Genomic DNA, 18,758 nt, shown 5'->3' on the forward strand with positions numbered 1-18,758 from the left:
CATTGTTTCAATATTCAAATTCGATCTCCAGCTGTCCCTAATGAATGTGTCGGGAGTCACGACGAGACAGACAGGCAGACAGCATTTCTCAGCCAGTCGAAATCATGAATCAGCTGGCATCATATTTATAGATACATATAAAGAAATGTAAATTGAAAAAAGCTAGTTTGCAGCCTTTCCAGCTTCAGTTTGAAGTGATTGTGTTAGCTGTTTTGTTGGCTAGCTCCTCTGAACAACAGTGTCGTGACGAGTGTGCACATTTCAATGCCATGCGAAATCGCGCCTCATTAGCTCATTGTTATGGATGTATTCAAATAAATGTCACTAGAATACAGTTTAAACAAATGCAGCTACCTTGCTGTTATTCTTGCTGCACTTTTTGACATGACTGCAAGTTACCCGTAGTTGGCTATCTAGCAAGCAAAGGATAAGAACATTTCCAGCTCGTATGGCAATGGAACATTTAAAACAAATGACTGCGTTGTGTCCATAGATAAAAAAACAAAACGACTGAATGACTGGGTCGCATCTCTGGCAACCGAACCGATAGAACAAACGACCAGCCGGCTTGGGTAGCAACCCTAGATTTGTGTCGGGACTATATCTTGTGGAAGGATAAAATATTATTAATAAATTCATTAAAATAACGTTTTTAAGGAAAATATGTAAATCCTTGTTTGAATATCTTGGTAACCCGCTGTATAAACGTGATAATGCCCTCGAAGCCGGCGTTTGGAGGATATATTGGCACGATTTGCCGGCCTTCGGCTTCGTTTCTGGCCTAACAACACCCATACCAATATATTCTCGAAACACCGGCTTCTCTGGCATTATCACTTAAACAACCACTCCTGGACATGACTCCAAAAGCAAGCCACTAAAGGACAGTACCAAAAGAGGTAATCTATTGATTCTGTTTCCTCGTGGCAGTCTTCACAGGGATGACTGTCCAATGCCCCATATATTGAGCATTCTTTTTGTGGCGAGTATTTTACATAATAGTTGAAATTGAAAGAATGGATTGATGCACTTTAAGATTTATACTAGCCATTTTAAAGGGGCATTCAGCATTTGCGTCATCTGTTTTCAGACTCATAAAGTAATGATATGTTCCCATTGATTCTTTAAGAATATAACTTAGAAATGCCTCATGAGCTGACTCCAAATGTCGTAGCCATCAGAACCCAAATCACTGCTACAATGTTTGTAAACAAAGTAAAAGTAAACAGCCTCAAAACATAGTTAAACCTATAATGTTGATATCATGGATGGTCAGTCCTTGCATGTCTGTGAATTTGAGTGTGGTTACATTTATCCAGCACCATCCCTAGGCTTTGTTATTGTTTCAACTGCCGATTGTCACTTTAAGAAATAAATGATTATCATTTGGAGGCAGACAAACCAATTCATTCCTTTCTCTTTGGAGTAATTGCCTCTTCCATTTTTGAACATATATCAGGGATTTCACCATGAGGTGAATGGTGACTTTAAAACAGTTGCAGAGTTAATGGCTGTGATAGCAGAAGGCTGAGGATGGATCAACAGCATTGTATTTACTCCACAATACTAACCTGATTGACAGAGTGAAAATAAAGAAGCATGTACAGAATAAGTATATTCCAAAACATGCATCGTGTTTGCAATAAGGCACTAAAGTTAAGCAAAGCAATTTCCTTTTTATCCCGAATAGAAAGTGTTATGTTTAGGGCAAATCCTATATAACACATTGCCGAGTACCTCGCTCCCTATTTTCAAGCATAGTGGTGGCTGCATCATGTTACGGGTATGCTTGCAATAGTTAAGGACTGGGGAGTTTTTCAGGATAAAAAATAAACGTAATGGAGCTAAGCACAGGCAAAATCCTAGAGGAAAACCTGGTTCAGTCTGCTATCCACGAGACACTGGGAGATGAATTCACCATTCAGCAGGACAATAACCCAACACACAAGGCCATATCTACACTGGAGTTGCTTACCAAGAAGACAGTGAATGTTCATTAGTGGGCGAGTTACAGTTTTGACTTAAATCTGCTTGAAAATCTTTGGCAAGACCTGAAAATTATTGTCTAGCAATGATTAACAACCAATTTGACAGAGCTGGAAGAATTTTGAAAATAATAATAAGCAAATGTTTCACAATCCAGGTGTGAAAAGCTCTTACAGACGTACCCAGAAAGACTCACCGCTCTAATCGCTGCCAAAGGTGATTCTAACGTATTAACCCAGGGGGTTGAATACTTATCTAATCAAGATATATTAGTGTTTTATTTTTCTTCCACTTTTGAATTTTTCTTACAATTTGACAGAGTATTTTGTGTAGATTGTTGACAGAAAAAATGACAATTAAATCCATTTGAATCCCACTTTGTAGCACAACAAAATTTGGAAACAAAATAAGGGTGGCAGGTAGCTTAGCGGTTAAGAGCGTTGGGCTAGTAACCACGAGGTGAAAAATTTGTCGATGTACCCTTGAGCAAGGCACTAAACCCTAATCGCTCCTTTAAGTCATTCTGGATAAGAGCTTCTGCTAAATTACTTAAATGGAAAAGTTAAGGGGTGTGAATACTTTCTGAAGGCACTGTAAATATGCCTGTTTAAACTTATCTGGTTTGCCATTCCAAATAGAATGTCATATTTGTTTTTCTCACATGACTTGAAAAAGTATTCTTCTGGAGTCGATAGAGCCATGAATAAATATGTAAGCTGCGATATCACTAGAGAATGAATCAGTGTAACTTTCCATTTAATCAGGAGACCATCTTTTAGAGACCCCCAAAAAAGGTATCTTTTAGAGACCCAATCTGTAATATAGTACACTTGGGTTTTAGGGGTGTCAGGTAGCCTAGTGGTTAAGGGCCAATAACCTATAGGTCGCTGGTTCGAATCCCCAAGCCTGGAAGTTGAAAGGAATATGCTATTCTGTCCTTGAACAAGGCAGTTAACCCCCGATAACAACTGTTCCCTGGGTGCTGATGATGTGGATGTCGATTAAAGCACCTCTCTGATTCAGAGGGGTTGAATGCATTCAGTTGTGCAACTGACTAGGTATCCCCTTTCCAGAGAAATTATCCAAGTCCTCAATAAGGCCTTTGAAGATTGACGACTCAAGAGAAACCTTTAATCATCAGCGTACATTATTACTTTTGTCTCTAATCCCTTCATTTTTTGCCCCTTAATTAGATCATTAGATATTTAGAGCTAACAGTTCAATGGCCATAATAAATACGTATGGTGACAGAGAGAAACCTTTTTACGCCACTTGACAATTCAAAGTTCTCAGAGAAGTAACCGTTCTTTATTATTTATATAAAGAATTGTTGTACATTATTTAAAAGTTATTTTAAAAAATCCAGGCACTTATAAACTGATTTTAGACATACTGTATCGAAGGCTTTCTCAAAATCTGCTATAAAGATTAGACCTGGTTTCCTTGCATTCTCATAGTTTTCAATTATTTCTAGTAGTCTAATGTTTTCTCCAATATATCTTCCTTTGAGGAATGTCTGGCATTGGAAATGAGAAATTATGCAAGTAATGTTATTTGATAGTCTAAAAAACAACAAAGTAGGGCCTTTTTAATTCTATGACAAAAACATTCTGCCAATATTGTTGTGTGGAAGGGTTAGGGGCCTCCAATTTTTCCTTTGTATTGCCCCCTGGCTCCTGCTTCAGTAGGAGAGAGATTAGTCCCTATTTTTGTGATTTTTTTTGTGTGCGTATTTACTAGTAATTTAAACATAGTAGTAATGGATCTTTCAGTAGTACCTAAAAAGTTTTTATATCTCTATTGGAATGCCATCAAGGCCGGGGGTTTTCCCCCGTCTGAAAGGAAACAATTTTCAACCATAGTTCGTCCTGTGTAATTAGGCCTTGCAGCTAGTTTAACATTGTTTTTGGGGAGAAGGATATCACAAAACTCCTCGTCAAGTGAGGCTGATTTATCCAGATCAGCGCTTGCAGCGTTATCATCTCATTAAACTAGATTGTGCGGCCACAAAAATGATTCCGCCCAAGGGCAAACCAGAATGAACTTTTCTTCTTCAATCTGAGCCAGATTGACAGCGCTTTGACCCAATGAGAATGGGGGGAACCAAAGGTGGCCAATCATACATCAGTGGTGGCTAGTGCCCCCCCCCCCATGCTCCCCCCACCCCCTCGTACCGCCGCTGCTTCCTAAGGCCGTCATGACCAATATTGCTCCTCCAAACTATTCCCTTTATTGGCACTGACTAATGCAACTGATTACGTGTATTGACAATGGATTGGAAATGGATTGGGAATTAAATGTGAATATAGTGGTGCTGGCTGAAACTGAGTTAAAGGTTAGAGACTGATAGTTAGAGATGAAGATGGAGACAAGAAAGAGCAGACAGTGGATTCCATTAATTTGGCCAAATGCCACCTGAAAATTCACAGGTCAGTTTAGAGTTTTTAGATAGAGTGGAAAAAAAGGCATCGTCAACATGGTTTGAAGTGACTTTGGAAATCTGTGTGGGGGGGTCCTTCCACTCAACAGTGCTAACTGGCCAATAAAACAAACCCTTGGGTTACTAACGCACTCGTCCATCAACTTTTAAGGTATCATACGAGGTCAATCTGTAACTTGGACAAACTATTAGGTTCTAAATGTGTTTGTGAAACTGAAATAACACATTACCATGGGAAAAATCTAAGGGACATTATATTATAATGTCACCTGTAAACTTCTTATTGGTCCACATTGACATCCCTGTTTCTCTGTAACTAATTAGCTAATTAGTCATGTGTAGCGCTGCACTGCTACTGTGGCGGCACACCTGGCTTCTGAGTCACTGATTAACTCTGAATAAGGGAGAAGAGCGTGTCCTACAAATTGATTGGACGGAGCCTCTGTGACAAAGGCAGATAGTAGTGAATCAATCAAACTGCTGAAATGGACGTCAAAGGACTCCCCTCATCTCACTCTAAAAAAAAAAAAATTTCTTCCATGTATTGAGATACAGGTGAGTACTGTTTGTTTAGATGTCCTCAAATGTCTATTGGTGTTGAAGCCAAGGAACAAAGGCTCTTCTGTACCATCAGTGGTGACACGATACACACAGGAAAGAACCACACAAGAGTTTTGTGTATGTGTGTGTGCATGTGAGATGTGTCTGTGTCAAAATTAAATCAAATCGAATTGAATTTGTCACATGCGCCGAATACAACTGTGAAATGCTTACTTACAAGCCCTTAACCAACAATGCAGTTCAAGAAATAGAGTTCAGAAATAAACTAAAGTGAAAATAAACTAAAGTAAAAAAAATAAAATAAAAAGTAAAACAATAAAATAACAATAAAGAGGCTATATACAGGGGGTACCAGTACCAAGTCAATGTGCGGGGGTACAGGTTAGTCGAGGTAATTTGTACATGTAGGTAGGGGTAAAGTGACTATGCATAGATAATAAACAGCGAGTAGCAGCAGTGTAAAAACAAAGGGGGAGGGGGTGTTAATGTAAATAGTCCGGGTGGCCATTTGATTAGGGCTTGGGGGTAGAAGCTATTAAGGAGGCTTTTGGACCTAGACTTGGCGCTCCGGTACTGCTTGCCGTGCGGTAACAGAGAGAACAGTCTGTGACTTGGGTGACTGGAGTCTTTGACAATTTTTTGGACCTTCCTCTGACAACGCCTAGTATATAGGTCCTGGATGGCAGGAAGCTTGGCCCCAGTGATGTACTGGGCCATGCGCACTACCCTCTGTAGCGCCTTACGGTCGGCTGCCGAGCAGTTGCCATACCAGGCGGTGATACAACCGGTCAGGATGCTCTCGATGGTTCAGCTGAACTTTTTGACGAACCAGGGACCCATGCCATATCTTTTCCGTCTCCTGAGGGGTAAAGGTGTTGTCGTGCCCTCTTCACGACTGTCTTGGTGTGTTTGGACCATGATAGTTCGTTGGTGATGTGGACACCAAGGAACTTGCTACTCTCGACCCACTCCACTACAGCCCTGTCGATGTTAATGGGGGCCTGTTCGGCCCTCCTTTTCCTGTAGTCCACAATCAGTTACTTTGTCTTGCTCGCATTGAGGGAGAGGTTGTTGTCCTGGCACCACACTGCCAGGTCTCTGACCTCCTCCCGATAGGCTGTCTCATCGTTATCAGTGATCAGGCCAACAACTGTTGCGTCCTCAGCAAACTTAATGATGGTGTTGGAGTCGTGTTTGGCCACGCATTCGTGGGTGAACAGGGAGTACAGGAATGCTTTATGGGCACTATGATGTTGAACGCTGAGCTGTAGTCAATGAACAGCATTCTCACATAGGTGTTCCTTTTGTCCAGGTGGGAAAGGGCAGTGTGAAGTGCAGTTGAGATTGTCTCTGTCTGTATTGTGTTGGATGGTGGGGGGATTGGCTGGGTTCTGGCATTGTCCTTTTTTTCATTTGGACCGAAGTTGTTACAGTACCAGATGAGAAGGTGCTAAAATTAGTGCAGAGCCACCAATAATCAACAAGCAGGTGTGTGGAGATAGATCTGCAGCATACTATGGTGCCTATAGTGAGGGGTAGACATCAACATGCTTGGCAATCTGATTAGGAAAGGGGTGGGTGTAGGAGAGGGCACCAGTATACCACCAATCTATTACCATGTAACTGCAATCTCATAACTGCGATCTCATATCTAGTGAATGCAGCAAAGAATGCAGCGGGAAATTTGTTCCTAGGTGAAGGCAGAAGTGAGAGTTTTGGTGTAGTGTTGTTCACAGTGCCATACATTTATTTTTCATTTTTATGAAAAAATGCAGCAGGGCTAAAGAATCACACAAGAGCTCATCCAGATGTGTTGTTTGATTGATTGAGGCTGACTTACTTCCGTTTGAATGAGGTAAACAAACACTCATTGTTCACCTTCAGACAAATTAATCAAAATTGAAAGTACACTCGCCAGGCCATTGACATTTTCAGACGGGAGAGGATTAGTCTACAAAAAGTAGAAAACTCAAAGTTTAAGTAAAAGTAAAGGCTTTAAGTAGCCTACATCAAAAAACAGAGTTCAAATTTGATTGAGGATGTTTTTTCTTGGTCTAGTTTTTTGCAAAACAGAACAAAGCCAACATTTCATCTTCATTTTATAACATCCTCAAGGTTAGAGTGTTCAAATCCCGGAGCCAACCAAGTGAAAAATCTGTCGCTGTGCCCTTGAGCAAGGCACTTTACCCCAATTGCTCCAGAGTCCTGGACAATGGTGACCCTAGCCATAACCCCACTCCCTGCAAGTGTCTCGGGGAGTTTTTAGTCACCTCATGCTTCCTGCTTTTCTTCTTTGCTTTTTCTTCTGATTTTCAGACTCTTTTCAGTCCAGTTATTCAACATAAGTTGCAAAGGAGACTTATCATGTAGGACGGGGCACAGAAGAAAGGAACAGCCATTAGGCATGGTACAGCATGCCGTCAACTAATACCTCTGAGAAAGGACATATGAGCTCAGCGGAAAGCTGAAATGGGCAACTCACAGAATAAGTGACACTTTAACAGCCACCCCGTATTAGCCTTCTTCCATACCTGTCTGTACTCTACCTATGCTACTGCAGAAACACAACGCAAACTCAACAGCTCTTAAGTTTTCATTGCTCTCTTTTTAGTGGCACTGAATAAGGAATATGGCAGTGAGGTTTGAGACCTTTTAGCAGAGTGCTTTTAATTGTAATTTGTCATGTACAGGACGGTCAATGTCACATATAACCAAACATTTTACTTAAATTATCAGCCCCAAATTCTTAAAGAAAAAACTATTGTATTTGTATTATTGAAGATAATCCACTATACACCCATGTGGAATTCGGGGTCACTGGCAGCACTTGGAACTGCCGATCTGTGGTCAAGAACGCAGAGTTCATCTCAGCCTATGCTGCCTTTCAGTCCCTTTACTTTTTGGCCCTGACGGAGACATGGATCACCCCAGAGAACACTGGTACTCCAGCTGCTCTCTCTTCATCTGACTACGTTTTCTCTCATAGTCCAAGATCATCTGGTTATCGCGGTGGTGGCACAGGGCTACTAATTTCTCCTAACTGGAGATTTTCTCTTTTCTCCCTCTCTCATCTCCTCATTTGAATGCCATTATGTCACTGTCACTTGTACACTCAAGCTTAGCGTTGTTGTCATCAATCGCCCACCAGGTGCCCTTGGACCAATGAGCTTGACACCTTGATAAGCTCATTTCCTGACTACGGCTCACCGCTCTTCATACTTCAACCTCCCTTCGATTATTTTTTTCCAGCTCTCTCTTTCCCCTCCTTGCCTTTTATGGCCTCACCCTTTCCCAATCCCCTCCAACTAACAAGGCAGGCAATACGCTGTACATCAACTTTACCAGAAGCTGTTCGCCTTCTCATTTCACTGCAACCCCCCTCCACGTTTCTGATCACCACTTTGTTTCCTTTTCTGTCTCCCTTTCCTCCAACCCTAGCCACTCAGCCCCTACCCAGATGGTCTTGCGCCATTGCAATCTTTGCTCTCTCTCTCCCACTACTCTCTCCTCTTCTATCCTATCATCTCTCCCTTCTGCAAAATCCATCTCCCTCCTGTCTCCTGATTTTGCCTCTTCGACCCTAGTCTCCTCCCGTTCTGCATCCTATGACTCGCACTGTCCCCTTTCCTCCCGGGTGGCTTGGCCCTCCCCTCCTGCTCTGTGCCTGAGTGACTCATTGTGAGCTCCCCACTGCCTTCTCTTCCTCAGTATCTGCGGCTAAATCCACTTTCTATCACTACATTTGAAGCTTCTGCCTCTAACCCTAGGAAACTCTTTCCCACCTTTTCCCCGCTCCTTAATCCTCCTCCCCTCACTCCTCACTCTCTGCGGACGACTTGTCAACCACTTTGTCAAGAAGGTTGACGACATCCGCTCCTCATTCACTCAGCCTATTGAGTCCACTGGTCACACTCACACAGAACTACCCTACGCCTTGACTTCTTTCTCTCCTCTCTTTCCAGAAGAAATCCTGCGACTCGTGAGGTCTGGTCGCCTGACAACCTGCCCGCTCGACCCCATCCTCTACTCCCTTCTCCAGACCATCTCTGGAGACCTTCTCCCAATCCACATTTCCCCGATCAACTCATCCCTGACCACTGGCTGCGTCCCCTCTGACTTTAAAATGGCCCGAGTCGCTTCCCTCCTCAAGAAACTAACACTCAACTAATCTGACGTCAAAAGCTATAAACCTGTATCCCTTCTTTTTTTTCTTTCCAAAACACTTGAGTGTGCTGTCTCTGATCAACTCTCTCGTTATCTCTCTCAGAACGATCTTCTTGACCCTAACCAGTCAGGCTTCAAGACGTATCACTCAACCGAGATTGCTCTTTTCTGTGTCACGGAGTCTCTCTGCACTGCCAAAGCTGACTCTCTCTCATACTCCTAGATCTATCTGCTGCCTTCGACACCATGAACCATCATATCCTCCTCTCCACCCAGGGCTGGGTGTCTCAGGCTCTGCACACTCTTGGATTGCATCATACCTGGCAAGCCGCTACTACCAGGTGACGTGGAGAGGATCTGTGTCTGCACCACGTACCCAAGCTCTTCTGGGTCCTGGCACCCCAATGGTGGAACCAGCTTCCCCCTGAAGCTAAGACAGCAGAGCCCCTGCCCATCTTCCAAAAGCACCTGAAAGAGGTAGGGACCTCTTCAAAGAGTATCTTAAATAATTCCTCACCTCGACCCCCCCCCCCCAGCTCTGACTTTGCTGTTAGCTACTTTATTGAGGAAAAGTGTACTTACTATGCCTGTGATATGTGTATGTCCCACATAGCTATCTTAACGCATTAACTGTATGTTGTTCTGGATAAGAGCGTCTGCTAAATTACTGAAATGTAAATGTACATACACATAACGAACATAAAAAAATGAATGCAAAAACATAACCATATTTAGTAGTCTAGTATTTATTTCTTAACATTTTCAATTAGAAATTAAAAAAAATACATTTGCCAACTTTTCCCTCTTCTTATTTTCAGCCACAGGATGGCAGTATTGTCACACTTGTTCTAAATGGCTTGAGGTCTGTTCCTGTGAAAGTAACGAACAATATATGCACTTGCCAGGCGACAGATATCTCATCTGATCCAGTTCATCATGTGTTTCCACTTCATTAAAGGTAGACTCAGCGATATGACGTAGATGCAGAAAGTTAACAGCAAGGATCAACTTCTCCCGTTTTGGTCCTGTGGCTACCACGCTCTAACAGCGTGAAGTGAACCCATGCACATCTTGCACAACCTATTGCATCTTGCTCATCTCAATATCTGTGATGCTGCTCGTGGTAATGTCATTTCCCTGAGTCTGCTTTTAAGATGGAACAGATTCTTTTTTATGTTTAATCACGAATCACAACTCAATTATTACAGTAAAATAGGTTTGTGTCAATTCCTACAATGTAATACAGTTTGTCTACTTGGTATTCTCAGCAGAAATCTCTGAATAACAAACACCTCTTCATAAACATCTTTCATTTTCATGGTTACTTTGGCAATCATTTATTAGGATATCAACTGCATTTCATTCATTTGCTATGTGCAAAAAAATGAAAACAGTTTCTGTTTCCATATCACAACTGAAAATCACATCAAAACCCCCTCCTTTAGAAGTCCACACATCAGAGGAAACAACAGATATTCCTAAACACCAACATTTCAATAAAATACTCTTAAAAAACATTGTAAAGTTTCTCCACAGTCAATACAGGCTACTTTTGACATAACACTGTTTTTCTTACACATGCCAAACACACCCCTTCTCCCTCTCCCTCTCTGTCCTTCTGTATAAATGCTTAAAGTTATTGAGTTGTAGGCAGCATACTGGCGACTGGCAGTGGTTGTCACCTTGGTCTTTGATGTGAATTATGATCCGGTTTGCAAACTGGTTAGTCAGTGAGTGATTTGTTTCTGAGAGGCAGTTCCAGCTGTTGCATTGCGAGGAACTGAAGTCATCCTTCGATGAGGAACAGAGGGGAGAGTTACCGGCACTTCCTTCTTGTAGTGGCTGTGGAGGAGGCCTGTCTGATAACCAGAGGAGTGAACACAGCATGCACATGTTGCAGACTCCTCTCTTCTCTGCGCGGTCATGCTTCATTTAATACCAATAGAGTTCCTTTTTCTGCAGACCTATTCCCAAAAGAGGGTAGAATAGGTGTTGAATAACTCAAAAGAGACCTTTGGAAAAACCAAGCAAACCACCAAATAATTTTTTTTTTTTTTAAACACTGAAGCACAGATACTGTAAAACCTCCCTAATCTTTACAAAATCCAATGGATTTGGAATTATAGATTTATTTGTCAGTTCACTATCTAATCTATGTGAAAGAAAGAAGTCTCCCTCGCCCTACACATGCATAGGGATCTGGGTAGAGGCAGCCATACCTGAGTCGGGGTTCATGGGGTCTCTGAAGCCAGGTTGACCCGTCCAGCTAGGGAGGAGCTCTGGTTTGGAGCCCGAGGCCACGCCTGACCGATCACTGTGGAGGAGATTGAGCAGGGAGTTGGTGTAAGGTTGTCCAGTGACCCCCAGACCCTCATGGGACGTGGAGTGGGGATAGGCCATGGCAGGCAGGCCCAGACCACCATGTTGCCTAGGAGCGAAGGCCAATGGGTTGGTGCTCTCATCTGGGGAGCTGAGAGCCAGGCGGTGGCTGGAGAGAGACTCATTGGTGCTGCTCAGATGAAGGTGACCAGACACAGGGGGAAAATGGTCTTCAGACCAAGATTGGGTTGGAACAACCCACTGGCAAGATGTTAAGTCAGACTCTGAAACAGATGTGGATTGAGAAAAATACATCCACAAAGTAAATGTCTAGAAATGTGTTCATTTTGTACATTACACATGTCAGTGAACACACATTTTCTTGTTTGGTGCAGACAGCATCGTGATGATGGCATACAAAGTTCATTGCAAAAAAATGAAATGCCTTTTTTCATATTTTTTGGGGGGGTATAGACAAGCTATGAAATTAGCAGATAAAATATAAGTCTATAAAATAAAATTACCTGCATCATTTCAACAACAAACAAAAAAATATATATACAGTGCATTATGTGGTATTGTGTGTAGATTAATGAGGGAAAAAAACAATGTAATCAATTTTAGAATAAGTAACATAACAAAATGTGGAAAAAGTCAAGGGGTCTGAATACTTTCCGAATGCACTGTATACTGGCTCTGGCAGCCAAAACAGCCAATTACTCCCTCTAAACGTCAATCGATTCTCAATTGCGATATGGTTCTAGAAACATGAAGCCCTTAGGCCTTCATATCACATCAAAATCATTGTCAGACTGATAGTACCTGCATTCATAATTCAAGCCTGATTTAGATCAATGTACACTATATGGCCAAAAGTATGTGGACACCTGCTTGTCAAACATCTCATTACAAAATCATGGGCATTAATATGGAGTTGGTTCCCCCTTTGCTGCTATAACAGTCTCCACTCTTCTGGGAAGGATTTCCACTAGACGCTGGAACATCGCTGCGGGGAATTGCTTCCATTCAGCCACAAGAATATATATATTATTATTATAAAAAATATATATTATATAAAGTTTATTTCCTAATTGCAAGTGTATTGGCCAATCACTCAATCAATCACTCCAATCTTAATTTCAACCTTCATTGCATACAGTGGGGGAAAAAAGTATTTGATCCCCTGCTGATTTTGTGCGTTTGCCCACTTACAAAGAAATGATCAGTCTATAATTTTAATAGTAGGTTTATTTGAACAGTGAGAGACAGAATAACAACAAAAGAATCCAGAAAAACGCATTTCAAAAATGTTATAAAATGATTTGCATTTTAATGAGGGAAATAAGTATTTGACCCCTCTGCAAAACATGACTTAGTACTTGGTGGCAAAACCCTTGTTGGCAATCACAGAGGTCAGACGTTTCTTGTAGTTGGCCACCAGGTTTGCACACATCTCAGGAGGGATTTTGTCCCACTCCTCTTTGCAGATCTTCTCAAAGTCATTAAGGTTTCGAGGCTGACGTTTGGCAACTCGAACCTTCAGCTCCCTCCACAGATTTTCTATGGGATTAAGGTCTGGAGACTGGCTATGCCACTCCAGGACCTTAATGTGCTTCTTCCTGAGCCACTCCTTTGTTGCCTTGGCCGTATGTTTTGGGTCATTGTCATACTGGAATACCCATCCACGACCAATTTTCAATGCCCTAGCTGAGGGAAGGAGGTTCTCACCCAAGATTTGACGAATACATGGCTCCGTCCATCATCCCTTTGATGCGGTGAAGTTGTCCTGTCCCCTTAGCAGAAAAACACCCTCAAAGCATAATGTTTCCACCTCCATGTTTGACGGTGGAGATGGTGTTCTTGGGGTCATAGGCAGCATTCCTCCTCCTCCAAACACGGTGAGTTGAGTTGATGCCAAAGAGCTCCATTTTGGTCTCATCTGACCACAACACTTTCGCCAGTTGTCCTCTAAGTCATTCAGATGTTCATTGGCAAACTTCAGACGGGCATGTATATGTATTCTTGAGCAGGGGGACCTTGCGGGCGCTGCAGGATTTTAGTCCTTCACGGCGTAGTGTGTTACCAATTGTTTTCTTGGTGACAATGGTCCCAGCTGCCTTGAGATCATTGACAAGATCCTCCCGTGTAGTTCTGGGCTGATTCCTCACCGTTCTCATGATCATTGCAACTCCACGAGGTGAGATCTTGCATGGAGCCCCAGGCCGAGGGATATTGACAGTTCTTTTGTGTTTCTTCCATTTGCGAATAATCGCACCAAATGTTGTCACCTTCTCACCAAGCTGCTTGGCGATGGTCTTGTAGCCCATTCCTGCCTTGTGTAGGTCTACAATCTTGTCCCTGACATCCATGGTGGAGAGTTTGGAATCTGATTGATTGCTTCTGTGGACAGGTGTCTTTTTTACAGGCTGCGGTTAGGAGCACTCCCTTTAACAGTGTACTCCTAATCTCAGCTCGTTACCTGTATGAAAGACACCTGGGAGCCAGAAATCTTTCTGATTGAGAGGGGGTCAAATACTTATTTCCCTCATTAAAATGCAAATCAATTTATAACATTTTTGACATGTGTTTTTCTGGATATTTTTGTTGTTATTCTGTCTCTCACTGTTCAAATAAACCTACCATTAAAATTATAGACTGATCCTTTCTTTGTCAGTGGGCAAACGTACAAAATCAGCAGGGGATCAAATACTTTTTCCCTCACTGTAGTTAGGTATCAGTCTGCTCACCAGATTTGACAGCCTTGCGGCTCTTTTTGCCCTTCCCGCTGGGGGCCTTGGTCTTACTGGCCTTGCTGAGGGCACGGTTGAAGTGTTGGTCCACCATGCTACCGATGTCACCCTGGAAGTAGGTGAAGATGACTCCATTGGACTGTTCCTCTGTCTTTACAACTACCTGGGGGCTACCTGAACGTCCTGCCATCGCTGACTCAACTTAGATCCTGTGGGAACATACAATGGTTGGAAGGTAGAGAACATTAATATTTTGCCTAACAAATCCATGCATCATCTGTAGGCTAGGCTACCCATACAGTATGTGATTGCTGAGTCACTTGAGTTATGGCTTTTGTACGTCCATAATTAAGGGATATGGATATAACATTATAATGCACAGTTCAGACGCTGAACTTATGGCGAGTCAAACTGAATAGAAATGAAAAGTGGGCTGGCACGGACGTTAAGATCTTTGCTTGGCATACCGATTGTTTTCATTCAACCGCTCTCAACACTGCAGCAGACTTCCTCGTTTGGTTTTGGGTTGAATTCAGGCATAACAGTAGCCGACTAAACTCAACTCCATGACATTGTTCTTTGTAAACGCGGGCTGTTCTTTGGGTGTGGAAATCCATTGTTTTTGATTTTAAAAAACGTTATTTTATGTGACGTCGGATCTCCAGTCCGCCCACACTAGTCACCACTCGATGGAGTTGAGTTTAGTCGGCTGGCATAACAGTGACCTCTCACAGAAGTCCACCTGAGAATCCGAGACCATGATTGTGCTTCCGCGGTGGGTGTGGCCAAGCAACCTTTATTTGCATACAATTAACATACATTAACATACATGACCATTTCTCCCGACAGTGGAAGAACTGCTCTGGCGTGCTGCCTGAAATAGCACCGAAATAGCACTTGCATAGCACCGAAACAGAGGAAGAGGCTGCCAAACTATTGTCAGAAGTTTGACGAGGCGCATTGCGTGGTTTCAGAAGGCACTCTATCCCCACTCTTCCAAAGACGAAGATACGTGTTTTTTAGTTTGGTACGGCGATAGAGAGGTTTTTGAACTAGGGCTTGCTCTCTCCATTTTTGTTTTATTTACTGACTTGGGTGGCTATTGTAGCATCCAGAGGAATTCACAGATCACCTCACCGTGAAGTAGTAAAAGGGTTATAACCTAACATTCATTTGTCATTTTGTTTTCCACTCCGCCGGGATAATAATTCAATAATGAAAGGTATCCAGGTGATCTTTTTTGATTCATCGAACACATGTTGAGAAATTGCCTTCATCTGTGCATGTATCAACATAAAATAATGGGCAGGATAAGCTATTCAAAACCTGACTGAAATGTCATATTTTATTGGTCTTTATCTGTTATTTGCAAACAATGTCTGCTTGTCATTACACAAATTGAAGGTTCAAAGTAAATCAATGCTTATTCATGTCAGCACATTACAGGCTGTTCACTACATCCTTTTTATGCAGTTTGGCATTTATTGAGATGACTCATGTACTGGAGGCAGCTCTGCAGAGTGGTCACTATGCTCTAAAAATGAGGGTTCCTCAAGGGTTCTTTGGGAAGGGTAATGGTTCTATGTGGAACCATAATGTCTCAAAAAACCCTTTGAACTCTTCAATGGTTCTTTACAGTTCACAAAAGGGTTCTTTGCGCTTTTGGTGATAATTAAAATGTAGGGGACTGGCTCATTTGAATATTTTGGTGCGTGGTTTGCTCACAGCTCTTTTTGTACAACCGTGGGTGAGAGTGTCATTCCAGTTTATCTAATGTGTTGTGTTATGCCATTGTATATTATTTACGGCCAGTGACGGTGTCTTGTGAATGAGCCATGTATGGCCTTGTGTCAATTGAAAATGGTTGACTAAATCAGCCAGTGGTTCTCAATTCTCTCCTCAGGGTCCCCCCAGCTGTTCCAGAGATAGCTCACTTGATTCAACTTGTCAATTAACTCAATAATAACACCTATAGCATTTTAACAGTATAATATGGCTGACCAGAATAAAGAACCCTGTATGGTTCTTCAAAAGGATCTACAAAGAACCTTTCAGATTGAAAAAGGTTCTTTATAGAACCGTTCTCCATGAAGGTTCTAGAAAGAAACATAAAAAAGGGTTCTATATAGCCCCAATTAGGGTTGTAACCACAGCTGAACCCTTTTTTTCGGTGCTATATAGATCCTTTTTTAACGGTTCTTTATAGAACCATTCTCCATAAAGGTTCTATAAAGAACCATTAAAAGGGGTCCTATATAAAATGGGTCCAATTTGGGTTGTAACTACAGCACCAAAAAGGGTTCCGTTATGGTTACAAGCCAAATAACCCTTATCTGGGTCTATTTAGAACCATTATATTTTAGTGTGTAGCTGGAGCAGCCACAAAGTCATAAAATCGTATTTTAAACCTAACCTTAAACTTAACCACAGTGCTAACCCTAATGCCTAACCCTAACTTTAATTTAAGACCAAAAAGCTAATGTTTTTACAATACAGACAATGTTGACTTTGCAGCTGGCCAATCTAGAGGAAACGCTCAGTTTTGCCTCCAGGGCAAGATTCATTAACAATAAAGGTCAACCTGCCTTTTGCATCACAACTTTTATCTCTGTATATAAATCGGCCTACCTTTTTTCAGTTCAATTATGTCAACAACCATGTAATATTGAATTAAAAAGTTCCCAAGTGAAATAAGTCAGAGAAACATAAATACACCATAAAGGGGAATTATAATAATCAGACATGTATCTGCAAATATTGATAAAACCAGATATTATGTATGCAGGCTTGTAAGATTATATTACAAAGAAATGCATGCCATGTACTCTCTCTTACCTGAGCAGGTGAGCTCCTCTGATCAAGGACCAAGTCACAGGTTTGATTGATTGAAGTAACCTTTGATGCTGCCTATATGCAATTGCCCACAATTACTCAAAATAACGTTATTTTGACAACAGCACTGGCATTCCTCAAATGCTGCTGATAAAACACAACCTGTTAAGACTATTGTGCTCTCAAATGTCCAGATTGATGCAGAAAGCATCGAACTCTTCGTTTATTAGAGTTTGTTCGTCAGAAACCCGCCTTCATTCAACACATCCTGCGCCCGAGCTGCCTGCTGTGTGGAGATATCGCGAGGGAGGGTGTGATGCGCTATGACGGTATGATGAGAATGTAACTTAACAACTTCCTCCACACACCTGCAGCACCTTATCAAAACATTCCTTAGTGAACTACACTGTCAAAAACTCGTGTTGACGTTTAGAAAATGGTTTATGGGAACACATGCTATATGGAAAGAGTTTGTCAATTGTAAAGTGTGGAAATATCTACCGTGTGACACTGAAGGGATTCAAATGAATATCATCGTTCTAGAATGGCTGTTACACCGAGATAACATCACGATCATACTTTCTGTGAACTGTGCAAGTAATGATTCTAATGTTAAACTAAGACAAGCTTTGCATGCTTGGTATAGATGTTTTCCTATAGGCAGAATGCAGACAGCTGAACATTTCAAAAAGTAATGTCAGACAATAATATATTGCAATAATGTCATAAAAAAAAAATATTAAAAACTTTTTAAGGGTGTAATAAAATGTTAATATTATATTTGAAATTCTTATTTTAAATAGCTCTCTTACAAAAACGAGAGCCGCATTCGTGATTCATGTCATGACAAATGATGATAGTTTTCAGAAAGTACACTGACAATAACAAAAGATACCGCTGAGGTTTTCCTGTTACACATGCAGAGAACCACAATGATAGTTACAGCCACCAATGGAGACGTGGCGGGACATCCTGTCACTAGTCAATGAAAGGACACATTGAGAAACGTGATGTTATGCTATCATATACTTGACAAATAGCCTTATTGTCAGATGTGTTGAGAATGGACACTTTGAACGGACTACACTGTCGAACACGCTCACAATGTGTCCTCCACAAACTGTGTATACTGTCTGGAAGACACATGAGCCAAACAAATGATATGTGTTTTCCAAAATAAGACTCAGCTTTGACTTGGTTTATTCAATGTCATTTAAAGAGAACAAATACTCCCATCATACAACAAAGTGAGCAAAGTGATAACGTACCAGAACAGGCACAAAAATTGGAGTACACTGTATACCAGGGCAGGGCCTGTATTCATGAAACATAGTAGTGCTGATCTAGGATCTGTTTAGCCTTTTCACAATAATTAATATGGTTACATGGACAGAGGGTACCTGGTCTTAGAACAGCACTCCTACCTGAGACACTTTAGGAAATGGGACCCATGACTGTAAAGAAGTGCATTAGTCCACATTTCATCCCTAGGCCTCACCCTGCAGTAATCCTACAAGACCAGGAGATGTATTAGACCCCAGAGGTCTGTCACACACGGTACATGAAGCTCTTCTTACAGACAATATATTGGAAGCACCCCAACTTAATAGTTTTTTAGCCTGTAGCGTAGAACATATACTTTATGTGTTTTGCTGCAGGGGCTTCTGTAGATATTGTTTGATGACTCTCAGTGTCGATGGATCGTC

The 18,758-nt window shown here is 41.7% G+C and overlaps 1 protein-coding gene across 2 annotated transcripts; it reads right to left on the bottom strand.

Moving 5' to 3' along the window:
- Positions 1-9,881: 9,881 nt before the first annotated feature.
- Positions 9,882-17,406, bottom strand: vgll1 (vestigial like family member 1). 2 transcript variants are annotated; one of them, XM_029730898.1, is made up of 4 exons: positions 17,056-17,403; positions 14,218-14,429; positions 11,371-11,754; positions 9,882-11,115 (listed from the first exon to the last, which is right to left on the bottom strand). In XM_029730898.1, the coding sequence occupies exons 2-4, from the start codon at positions 14,408-14,410 to the stop codon at positions 11,084-11,086; spliced, it is 609 nt and encodes a 202-aa protein (XP_029586758.1). In that variant the 5' UTR covers positions 14,411-14,429; positions 17,056-17,403; the 3' UTR covers positions 9,882-11,083. The 2 variants fall into 2 exon arrangements, with proteins under 2 accessions (XP_029586758.1, XP_029586749.1); XM_029730889.1 differs by lacking the exon at positions 9,882-11,115 and having other exon boundaries at positions 11,201-11,754; positions 17,056-17,406.
- Positions 17,407-18,758: the final 1,352 nt, after the last annotated feature.

This window comes from Salmo trutta, chromosome 3 (genome assembly GCF_901001165.1).
Source record: "Salmo trutta chromosome 3, fSalTru1.1, whole genome shotgun sequence".
NCBI lineage: Eukaryota > Metazoa > Chordata > Actinopteri > Salmoniformes > Salmonidae > Salmo > Salmo trutta.